General features: G+C 37.2%; 1 protein-coding gene across 4 annotated transcripts in view; it reads right to left on the bottom strand.

The window, feature by feature from the left end:
• GRIK1 (glutamate ionotropic receptor kainate type subunit 1) overlaps positions 1 to 12614 on the bottom strand; it is a 376109-nt gene that overhangs the window by 24127 nt on the left and 339368 nt on the right. For all 4 annotated transcript variants that reach the window (XM_032865454.1, XM_032865452.1, XM_032865451.1 and 1 more), the window contains one exon: positions 11238 to 11455. In XM_032865454.1, coding sequence (XP_032721345.1) covers positions 11238 to 11455 — 218 coding nt within the window. The remainder of the gene's footprint in view (positions 1 to 11237; positions 11456 to 12614) is intronic.

Raw genomic sequence — 12614 nt, 5'->3', positions numbered from 1 at the left:
TTCATTCTCAAGTGTTCCTGGGGGCTCAGTTAATTCCTAACTCTATTTAGGAGCTGGGTTAATGCTGTAGGCTTTATGAGTTAAGGGAGGACAGATGGCTTTATTTTGGATTGTTAGGCATTTGAAGATCCCCCTGAGAAAGGTCTTGTGAGACAAACAACAATTCAATAAACAGTACCTAATAGATACTGGTATTTTATGGAACCCATTCTTTCATGATTAGGTCCCTGTGAATTACTCCTCAACCCCAGAGATATCTGCAAATTGGAGCTCATGTGTCCATAACAAAGACGTGTTTTTTGGGATCAGGGTCAATGTCTCATTTGGTGTGTGATTTCAAACTCTAAGAGATGGATATTGTTAAATTTGTAATAAAGAACTACTTGAAGGAGTACAGGGATGTCAGTCTGTCTTTTGGTAGTAAATGCACAGCTGGGAAAAATTTTCCTCCTTCAGGAAACTATGTTAAGTGAAATAGTTTTTTTAGAAGTATGAAATTTTAAAGTTGTCACAGACTTTAGAAATTTACTCATTCAAGCCACTGTTTTCACACGGGAGGAAATTTTGTTATAGAAGTTTTGGAGACTTCATCAAAGTCACAGAACTAGTCAGTAGTGGAGCTAATACAGGACCCCAGGACTCCCAACATCTAATTCAATGCTCTTTCCACTGGACCATGATGATCTGGGGGAAGAGGATGTCCTTATTGCCAAATTTCCTCTGAGGTTGATTTTAATCTTATTTTCTCTGCCTGTAACACTCTAACTTAAATTCACAGATTTATATTATTCCCTGAAGCAGTTTGCTATTTTGTATCATGTTAACACAAACTTAGAGTCAGCCTCCACATTAAAAAATCCCATGAAACATCCATTTTTAATCATGCTTACCTTTTATTAAAAATAAATGGTATAAATAGTTAGAAAACTGGATTTTTAGTTTAAGGAAGTTGAGGACAAAACAAAGTAAATTATGAGTTCATTCATGGTAAATGGACGAGTGTGGGGAGTCCAGGACTTGAAGGACATGGAAGGAGATGAAAAGATTCAACTCAAAACCTACAAGCCTGTCATTGAGCCCCATCAGGTATGTTCTCAAATTATCTGATGTGGGGGGTTGTCTAATTTCTCAGTACATGAAAGACCTATCTATGGTCTTACTACATGTAGCTAGTGTGCGGCTTGTATAACATGTAGCTCACCAAGAGAACTCAATAGCCCTCAAAGTCATCTACACTCAAGGTATCCACCAATCATGTACCACAATATCTATGAACAAAAATTCTCAACTTCGGGGGCGCCTGGGTGGCTCAGCGGGTTAAAGCCTCTGCCTTCGGCTCAGGTCATGATCCCAGGATCCTGGGATCGAGTCCCACATCCGGCTCTCTGCTCAGCAGGGAGCCTGCTTCCTCCTCTCTCTCTGCCTGCCTCTCTGCCTACTTGTGATCTCTGTCTGTCAAATAAATAAATAAAATCTTTAAAAAAAAAATTCTCAACTTCTACTCTCAATTTCTTTTCTTGTCTCATCACAGCTTGGTAACACCATTTCTCCCAAGTTGGCATTTTCTTCACAACACAACAGGCATAGTGATGTTCTGTGGAGCTGGAGGTCATGGATTTAATTCAACCATATCTACTTCTTTCTTCTCAGGGTAGAAGGTTGTTCCTGACCTGAACTTCCTGTGGTGCCAGAGGGGAAGTCTAGCTGGTATGGACTCCTTTGAAGTGTTGAGGGCAGAACTGGTTCCCAGTAAGAAAACTACCACTTGGTAGAGAACTTGGTCAAGTTGAAGGTACAGGAAAGAGTCTAAATTTCTTTGACCCCCCGCTTGCCATTCCTTTTTTTTTTTTAAGATCTTATTTATTAATTTGACAAAGAGAGATATCACAAGTAGGCAGAGAGTCAGGCAGAGAGAGAGGGGGAAGCAGGCTCTCTGCTCAGCAGGGATGCTGAGGCTGATGTGGGGCTTGATCCCAGGACCCTGAGATCATGACCTGAGCCGAAGGCAGCGGCTTAATCCACTGAGCCACCTAGGCACCCTCCCTCTTGCCATTCTTGATGGGGCTTAATGATGGTAAACAAAATGGATCATAGAATAGCACCCTTAGGCTTCCAGCTAAAATTCCCTTTCATTATTTAGAAATTTTGCTTTTGTGGGACACCATTGTATTCCACAGTTGGAATTACAGACTATTTGAGAAGCTGAGGAGCGTAGATATACAGAAAGACTCCCAAAATGTGGCTACAGAATAACTTTTTAACTATTAGAAATACCTCTGGGTGACTCAGCACCTTAGGACACAGTTCATTTTCCACCTTTGAAGCCTACAGAAAGAACTTCATGGTTAGAAGAGTTTCCCTTAAGGATTCTTTAACCTCTACATTCTATTCTCTGGACCAGCTCCTTCATTTCACTTATGCAAGTCCTAACTTTGGAGACATGCAGAAGGTCACATTTGGTTAGTGAAAGAGCCAGAACAGAATTAGGGTCTCTTTCCTCTTTACTTCTGAGTTCTGTCCATTGTCATGCTCTGTTCTGCAATGTTTATTTTTGTTAGGTCAAAAAGTACTATTTTCGTAGTAGTTAGGTTTATTTCTTTTTAACAGATTTTCCATTTTTAAGACACAAATCTTAGTAATTCTTAAATGAAACTATTTGAATGACAGATATTTTTGTGCTTCTAAATCTTCTGCTTGCTACTTAGTTTTAATAATATATATTTAAAAAATAGAAACAGTGAATACCTCTTGTTTCAATGAATATGTCAGAGGTTACTTAGAATATTTGTAAAGGACTCTGAGTTTCTTAGCAAAAGTACTTGAAACTGAAAAGTCTCATTTATTAAATCTGAAATTTTTTTTTCCCAAATACTGCAAGAGCATCAGGTTTAGATAATTTCATTTTGCCTGGTTAAACCTGATTATGTGGCTGTTCTGTTGCTGATGAAACACTGTTGGCAAAGATTAAGCATATTTTCATCTAAAATCTGTTATAAGGGAGTATTACTGTATCTCTATTTGATGACCGTCATTTATTTCTCTTTTTCCCCCTATAGTGCATGCAAGTTAAATACTCACTGGAAAATGATTTACAATGTGTCTGTGTTCAGTTAAAAAGTACTTACTGAAAATAGTAACAATCACCAGAACATGCAGTGTTTACTGTTTGCCAAGCACTGTTCTAAGCACTTTGTGTGTATTAATTCATTTAATCTTCAGAGTGATCATTTGAGAAAGATGCCATTTTTATGTCTCTTTTATATGTGAGAAATCAGAATGCCACATGAGGAAATGATAAAGCTAGGATTTGATTCCAGAAATCTGGCTTCAGGCTCTGTGTTCTTAACCAACAAGGAATCGGCTATTTGTTTCAATATACCAAGCAACAAACTCATGGTTTGGCTAATGTTTTAACAGCTAAATTCTCTAAAGGAACAACTTTAGTAAGTGGTGGTGCTATTTTTCTATGATAATCAGAACTGTTGCACCTCTTGTAGTCAACATCTAATATATGGCATAAACTTAGGCAGATAACATACATAAAGTTAGACAGCTTACATTTGTCTACACAAAAAATTAGATTGTATTTTCAAAAGTATCACAGTTGGAACTTAGAAGGAAGTGTGGATATTGTTTCTATTTTTTTTCTTTAATGGCATTTTATATTTCATATAATTCTGTTGTTTGCAGTTGCAGGGTTTCTGCTATAACGTGTAAAACAGGTGTAAATTCTGTAGTGTAAGAGAGTCTTAAGACCAAAAGAACCTCCATTTTATAGACATATCCCTCTAATATCTCGTTTGTACTCAGAAAAGCATGATTTATCACATTATTTCTTCAACCAGGTTATAGGGCTTCTACATTGGAGGTGTATAATCTTATTACTTAGAATGAGCAATTGTGCAATTCTGCTTAAGACCAATATGTCTGAAGACTTTACTTATAGATCCATGTTTATATATGATTATTTATATATATACCCATAACCCCACATGCATACATACACACTGGGAATAAGTTATTCATATTTGATCTTTGTTGTCTTATCAAAAATGCTATTATGAATATGGTGAATATAGCCATATTGAACAAATAAAATGCCAAAATAGTTACATTTTAAAATCTTCTAATTACTTTTTCTTTAGATAAATCCTGATTTAAGATGAATCTTAAAAATCAGTTAGAGACCTGGAAATCATCTAGGTAGAAATCCAAGCTTTTGAAGCAGACACATCAGAGGTAATTTGCCTTTAAAATAATAATTTTAACTCATAATTTAAACATATTGTTTCATTAAATAATATATTCTCATGGAATTTTAAAAATATGATTTAATTTACAAAAATCCCTTTGAAAGAAGATCTCAGAAGAAAATATTTATACTTACAGTGAGGGCCTCTGTCTTTCAAATGTATGTAATATAATCATTGCAGCTGATTGTGCTCTTATCTTGAATTGATAGAAAGTTATGACATTTGCAGAATATTCAAGGTTTTAAAAATTCATATGCTCCCTTTAAAAAATTCCCTCAGTGAGATTTAAACACCTTTGCTAAACATTTTTCATGCTTTTCTCCTGTCTAGAGTTAAAGATTTGTCCATTATAGGCAATGTACTAGGATTTGAAAAAGGCTAACTTTAACTGACCTCATGGATTTTTTTTTCCCAAACAGATACATTTTTAACTTATGGGGACTTAACATTTTGGGTACTGGTGGTAAAATTAGCTGAATCTTTCAAACACAAGCTAATATCTTCTTATGCAGAGAAATTTGAGAAATGTCTTTCATTTTGTGCTTCCTTGTATGACTATTTCTGTCTGAAATCTGTCTCCCCATAATGGCTTATTGCTTCAGTTCCACTGGTGTGGTGCTCAATAACTTCCTTGAAATGTCCTTGGGGTTGATGACAGCTCCTAACCACTCCCTGGAAGGAGATTATAAAGGTTAGAGAGTCCCTTATTCCCATAGCCAGTCCAAAGTCCCTAGACCATGAAAGCAAGAAATGACAAGCCTGTTAACGATTTTTTTAAACCTATTTTATCCAAGTCTTTTTAGACTGAATCATGATATAATCTGTGTAATCCTCTAGTTTGGGTCTGAGAGGATGTGATGTGTTACAAGGCAAGCTTCTACTGAGAAACATTTCTTACATGAGTATTTTTCTGTCCTTCTGACTCACAAGGACTTCTATTCATACCACTTCCTGTCTGTACAAGACATACTCCTAAACCACCTGTTGCCTTGTGTTTAACAGGTCTGTGTGCATCTTTTCTCTTTATTGCACTTCAGGTCTTTAGCTTTGCACACAATTTTATACCTGTCCCCCTCCTACCTCTTACAATGCCAACCTCATGTGCAATGACTAGAGCTATGACTGGGGATCTTAGAAAACATATAAACTGAAATGAATCCTTCTGAACTACCTTACTCTGCTTCTCAGCTGAATTCTAAGGACAGCCTTACCATCTGGATGGCTATCTACCATCTGGAAATTGTTCCTCTGCAAACACCATGTATGTACCTAAGAAAGCTTCCAAAAACTAAGGTTTTTGTCTGGCCTCGCCTCTGAAGGTCTTTGAGATCTTGGGCACAGGCACTCTCTCTAAACTCCTCTGCCCATTAGCAGAAGGCACACCTTCCAGAGATCACTGACAGTAAGAGAGTAGATCAAAGACCAACATAGAGTTTTTTGCCTGTCCGTCTGTCTGTCTGTTTGTTTGTTTAAATTCACTGAGACTGAAAAGGTAGGAGTAATAGCTAGGGGTGAGTATTGAATGCTAATGGTGATGACGGTGGTGGAAATTATAATAATATCTGACTTCCTGATTGTTTACAATTTGCCAAGTGGTACTGTAAACACATGACATATTTAGTCATTTATTCTTTAAAATAATCTTATGAATTAGCTATTATCCTCAATAAACAGAAAAGGAAATGAAGGTGTGCAGCTTAAAGAACTTGCCAAGGTCTAGGTAGCTAATAAGTGGTAAAGTCAGAATTTGAAGCTATGCTGTCTGGCTCTAGAGCAGGCACTCTGAAGCATTTCACCATAACTTTTAAATCATATCCCGCAACTGGTGTTAGGTGTATTTCCTGAGGAGATGGGCTGGTATCCTCAATCTCTGAACAATGGACCAGCACCATTATCCTGTTTGGATGCTGGTTTGCAAGGGGCATTGGAAAATCCTCCTTATTCAGGCCTCAAAATGTTCTTAGACTTTTTATGACAATGCTTTCTTCAACTGGAAAAAAAAAAATGTGACTTTCCAAATTGTCATCATAAAACTAGAGTTTAGACTACTCCATTTATTCAGAAAAGTAATTAACAAATTACATCAAGGAGAAAAAAGAGAATTTTCACACTTTCCTAACTTTCTATGAGAGATGGAGAAACTAGTGTTTTAGTGCTCCATTATGAAAGGGGAAACTGCAGCTGGATGCCCTTGCTGTCAACTTACTTAAGTATAAAAGAGGAAATAGGTTATGTCAACCTTGGGGAAGTTACACCCAAGCTGTGTCCACAGCTTGGCCATGAACTGACTGACCTTTGTACTTCCTACAATGCTGGTGGTGGTCTGAGGGGTTTGGGAGGTCATGGAAAACCTTTACTGTTCATGCTTTTGGAAAAATAGAAAGAACTAAACAATTCTTCTGTAGACAGCTGAGAAACCAATATAGTTAATATCATAGTATTAATTAGTACTATTCTTAGTGGAAAATAAAAGGGAGTTTGTTGAAAATTTCTCATAAGTGAAGTGTCTTGAAGTTCTGAATTATTAAAACATTGACTTATAAAAAATTCCATTTACTAATTGACAGCCTGACAAGGAGAAATAAAAGATCCCCTGGTATTTGGAGAATTTCCTCACACATCTTCAACAGTCCCTGGATGGTTGATAACAAATACCCTGCCTCTCTTTAACCTTGTCTTGGTAATTGGCCTAGTGGTAACTGAGGCCCTTTGACCAAATGGGTATTATATCATCCACCGTGCTTAAGCCTTTAAGACACAAAGTGCTGATGACCTTGAGAAAATTTGATGCTTAAAAAGCATCATTAGCCAAGTGACCTTGGCCACAAAACCAAGAGTTGTTCCTTTTTATATGGACAATATCAAATTCTAGCTGTCCATCTAAAGCCTAGTGAATGCATGTGGAATTGAATTTGTGATTTAATCCTAGCTCTCTTTGTGTAAATACAGTCCCTGATGACCAATGTAGTTGTTCTATGTACAAATGACTCAGGGGAGGAAAACTGCTTCAGCTTCTCCTGTCTCAGACACATAACACCTTGACCAGCACTTGCTTAATAAATGTTAATTTATTCCTTCGGCCTTACCTGAATTCACATGGTAGTACAATTTCACCTGAGCTACTTTAAAAAATTAAATTTTGTTGTTGTTGTTTTTCATGTTGAAAATAAAATAAACCAAACCTGAAATCTGGGGTTGTGTTGTCTGCAAAAACAGAAAAGTCTAGGGAAAAAAGCCAATGGATTTTGATTAAAATCTTAGTGAGCAACTTCTGGCTACACTTTTCAAAGAGGAACTTCTCTAAATGCTTATGACTCAGAGACCAGATAGGAGGGATTGGTGTATTTTGTGTCTTCATGGATTTGGATAATTTCTATAGTTCTTTCTTTTTTGTTATTTCCTATTCCATAGCTGTAAAAACAATTTAGAATCAACTTGAAAGCAAAGAGACAGATTTTTACCATTTGGATGTTGCCAAAGGGATGGGGATGTATATATGTATCCCTCCCCCCAGGAACAAAAGCACTTCAAGTTACACTGTGTGTAATAAGGAAATGCTTCTTATTAGAAGTTTCCTTGTGATTGAGCGGAGATGAGACCCATCTGAGCAAATGGCTGATGACCCAATAATGGGTCAGAATGTGCTAGGATAGACTGGGGGAGGGTGGTTTTCCTTATTCATTCAACAGCCCAAGAGGATATTGTCTTTGATTAGGAGAGAGAGGGAGGGAAACCCGATGGCACAGCAGAGGTGAAATGTTAATGAAGACCTGGCTCAGGACTGAGTTTTTTGACCATTAACTCCTGTCACTCAGTGACTCAAGGTGGAACTAACCTGAGAGCCAAAAGCCTGGAATGTTTCTTTCCCTTGTGGAATAATCCAGCTTAAAAACCCTGTGTATCCTTCTGAAGCTTTCTGACAGCTTGCCTCCCTCAAGGGGAAAACTAAATCGGCTTTAGTCCTTGTTCTCTTTTTTGCAAGTAAATTCCTTCCTGATAAATAGGATTGCCCGGCTGCAAGCTAACTTGTAAATTGAGGAACATGGAAACAGTGTCTCTTCCTGTGTGGGTCTCTATTATCCCTCCTGCTGCAGTCGACATGTGTCCCCCCTCACATTCATATGATAATCTTTAACCCACAAAGATGCTGATATTAGGAAGTGAGGACTTTGGGAAGTGTTTAAGTCATAAGGATGGAGCCTTTATGAGTGGGATTAGTGCCTTATAAAAGAGGCTCTAGAGAGATCCCTGGCCCCTTGCGCCATGTGAGGGTATAATGAAGCGTCTGTGACCTGTAACAGGGACCTCACTTGACCATGCTGACACTCTGATCTCAGACTTCCAGCCCCCTGAAATGTGAGAAACACATGTCTGTTTTTTATAAGCTATCGGGTCTGTAGTATTTCAGGATAGGAGTCAGAATGGACAAAGACACTTGTTTACTTTTTCCCCTTTGTCCCTCCCTCCTCGGATGAATTCCATCTGTCTTAGAATTCATTACTGCATTTGTTCATCTTTTGAAACATGTTCTCTGAGTGCCTACTATGTGCCAGGCATTGTTTTCGGTTCTGGGGATGTAATGGCAAACAAAACAGAGCAATTCTCTACCCTCAAGGAGCTTACCTTGTAGCACTCTGAAGTTTGGCTGAACCCTGGCTCTTCTATTGACAACTTTGTAAGTATGGGTAAAGATACTTACTGAGCTGTGCCTCATTTTCTTCCATATAAGGGGGTAATATTAGTCCTCACCTCAACAGGTCTTTATAAGGATCAGATGGGATAATATATGTAGAGCATTTACAAATGGAGTGTGTGGCCTTGAGCCAGGCTCCTCTGCATGCTGGTATTCTCATTGCTGTTAGTACAACCATCATGTTCTTTCTCCCTGAGATGCTTATTGACTCATCATTTGCCTGGTGACCTGAGAAACCACTTTAATTCGTGCCTCATTTTCAGGGCCAAGGAGCAAGCAGGGGCCCTCTCTGAAGAGGCCCAGGGAGCAGAAGTTGTGAGAGTGGCACATGACTGTTGTAGGGAAATACACTATCCAACATACTGCAGTGGGTCCTGCTGGAAAAATGGGGACTGGTACCCTTGATATGCAAGAGATGTGAGCAGAAACAGATCAAAACGAGGCTAAGCGGTGCTTTGTGAATACGGCCTGTTCGCACAGTAGCAAAGCCGGGTCTATCGCCTTTGCAACAGGCAGCCTCTCCCTCTTCTATATTTGTAGTATACATCCAGAAGGTAGCAGATTCTTCTCTGCCTCTACTTACCTGCTTCCTGATACTTTAAAACTTTTTGATGCTGGTAAAAGAGGTAAATCATTTCAGATATTTTTTCAGACATACCCATTTCTACTTTGGCAGTATCCGTTGGTCCTTTACGCCTTGCAGGCAACTTTTCTGGTTTCTGACAAGTATCATGATAGATTACTAGCTTGAGGTAACTTCTGTCTCTTCACACTATTGATTTTACAAAAATCCAGGCTTTCATAAACTTGGATAGCCATATATTTAATGTCACTTGTCCTTAAAACAATAGTTGTCTAGGGAACAATCACCACACTTTATACAGTTACTAAATCAATGATGTATTTCTTAAAGCGAAAAGAATGTTTAAAATCATCTTTATCTAACATAGGGAAAAAGCAAATCCTAACTTTTCATGTTACTCTGTTTTCAATAACCCTCTGGACTTTAAAATAGAGTAATTTTAAACAAAGTACTTAAAGCAAAGTAATTTTTATTAATCATTATTAATTGATTAATAAAATTTACTGCGTAGGTAGTATCTATTTTTGTGAACAAAGACTGGTGTACAAAGAAGTATTCCCATTTTTCCCACCCTTAGGTTTTTTGGTTCTAAATTAATATTCTTCCTCAGTTTTTGTCTACTCAATCTTGAGGTGACAACTTCATTTTTGGTTAGCTAGGTATGCAACCTTGGCACAGGTGTATTTTTTAGAGTTTATTTTGGTTGCACAACTATTTTTCTTTTTTTTTTTCTTCACATGAACAGTTAAAAGAAGGTTCTAATCCATCCCTGTCTAGCATCAATTTTGTGACTTTGAAAGATAATTTAGTTTCTGAAGATTTTGTTTTCTTCATTAGTAAAGTGAAGGGTTGACCTTCATGATCTCTAAGGTGTTTTTGCTATCTCTACAATTCCCTGGATCTTTTGAAATCCATCCCCCCTAGCCCCGACCCCAGGGAGCTATTGCTTATGGCATTTCATAATAAAAGTACTAAGGCTTATTCCATACACAAGGCAGAAATCAGTTGCACTACTCTAAGTAAGTAATTAAAAAGACTTGAACAATGAAATACACTTGACAATAAAACTATATTGACTTTAACTTAATTCTCCTTTGGTGCTTTGGAAGGCACTCCTGGCTACTGGAAAGCTTCAGACCACTCTGGGGGCACTGTCCTCATTAGTGCAGATACAATATTTGACTGGCATCCCCAGGGATTTTTGTTGTTGTTGTTGTTCTAAATCTCCAAATAAATTCTCGTATCAACACATTGATTTATTATCTGCTTCTATCTCATTAAATACAGACCATAAAGAACAAAACAATGATATTCAAGTATTCTGTATTCTGATTATCAGAAATTCAGATTAAGGAATCTTTATTTTACGGGTTTCATGAATGAGTTATTCGTTAATAGGTGGTAGGACTATGTTCAGAAAACAGCTTTTTTTTTGTATAAAGGAAGAAAATACTGATCTGTGGATCTCAGTGTAATAAATTGGGGCTAGAGAAGGCAGAGAAATTGCTTTATGCTGACTGCTGAGGGTTCATGGGTTCCTTATAATGGGAGTGTGCTGTTATAAGTTTAATTAAAAAAACAAACAAACAAAACCTCCCACATCTTTTTTTTTTCTTTCTTTTTTTTTTTTTTTGAGAGACTCTTTTATTCCTCATTCCCCTCCCCTCTGTGTGAGAAAACCTTTGAGAATACATTGTCAGTTTCTTACCTTGAAGAAGGTCATTGTTGATCCATCTCTTACCGCCCCATATTCTATCTTGGTTTGCTTTGCCAGATCATCGGCTGAATCTATGGGGGATTCCATTCTCTCTACTGTCAGGAAGGCAGCCAGATTGGCAGTGTAGGATGAAATGATGATTAAGGTGAAAAACCACCATATCCCTCCAACTATTCTGGTTGATAGAGCTTTGGGCATCAGCTCTGATCCTGTGATGGCATCACCAGAGTAAGAGTGTTAAACAGAGTTAAGAGAAGAGGGAAGACTCATGATTTGACACTAGTCTAGGGAGATAATGTATTTTTATATCATAAACATTATAAAGCCATTAAGGACTCTTTTGTGTGTAGGTGAAATAGAGGTGTTTTTGTTGAAAATAGAGCAACATCTAAATGATCTTTTATCACTAATTGCAACTATTGCTTAAAATATAATTTATCAACAGTTGATGGTATTGAATTTTTTTAACCCTGAGCTATTCCATGTCTAACATTTATGGAGTTAGTTTAATTGCTTAGATTTGGGTTTATTTGCTTGTTTTTGTTAAAAAGTCAATTCCAAGACTTTGGGGCTTTTACTAAACTACCTGACATGCATCTTTTTGTGTGAAATAAAATGTTATCAGTCTTTGTACAACTATGAAAGCTTTGAAACACTAACTTATTTTTGATTGAAGAATTTTTGATTTAAAGATTAAAGAATGTGAGAAACTTTTATAAAAAATTAACATTTTATGCCATTTGTCCCATATACTTTAACAAAACTTTAGGATTTTACAATCAAATGAAATAGGATAAAGCTACACTTGAGAGTAGATAAATCAATTTCCATTGTTTTATGTTACTTTTAAAGTCAAAATTATTTTTTTCTAATGTATAATCTTGTGTGACTGAGAAGAATATATTCACTGAAAAGCATACTGTTGTCGTTTAAAGTTCTAATTTTTATTTTTTTTTATTAAAATTTTTTTTTAAAGATTTTACTTATTTTATTTGAGAGAGAGAGAGTGAGAGCACAAGAGTGGGTTAAGGGACTAAAGGAGAAGCAGACTCCTGCTGGGCAGGGAGCCCCTTATGGGGCCTTGATCCTGGGACTCTGGGACATGGCCTGAGCTGAGGGTAGATGCTTAACCAACTGAGCAACCCAGGTGCCCCAAAGTGCTTGTTTTTTTTTATTATACTTCAAAGACTGGCTATTTTTCAGGTGGAAAGGGGCTCTTCCTGGTAAACTTACATGTTTAGATGTCATCTGATGTTTATTATTTGTAAAAGATAACATGGGGAGGCATGTTACATGTTTACCGAGAGAACCTTTCTCTCTTAAAAGAAAGGGTATATGGGCCAAGTTCACCAACACAAATGGTAAACA

Source organism: Lontra canadensis, unplaced genomic scaffold, assembly GCF_010015895.1.
Source record: "Lontra canadensis isolate GAN:19392208 unplaced genomic scaffold, GSC_riverotter_1.0 scaffold29, whole genome shotgun sequence".
In the NCBI taxonomy this organism is placed as follows: Eukaryota; Metazoa; Chordata; class Mammalia; order Carnivora; family Mustelidae; genus Lontra; species Lontra canadensis.
This window is presented reverse-complemented; position numbering and strand designations above follow the sequence as displayed.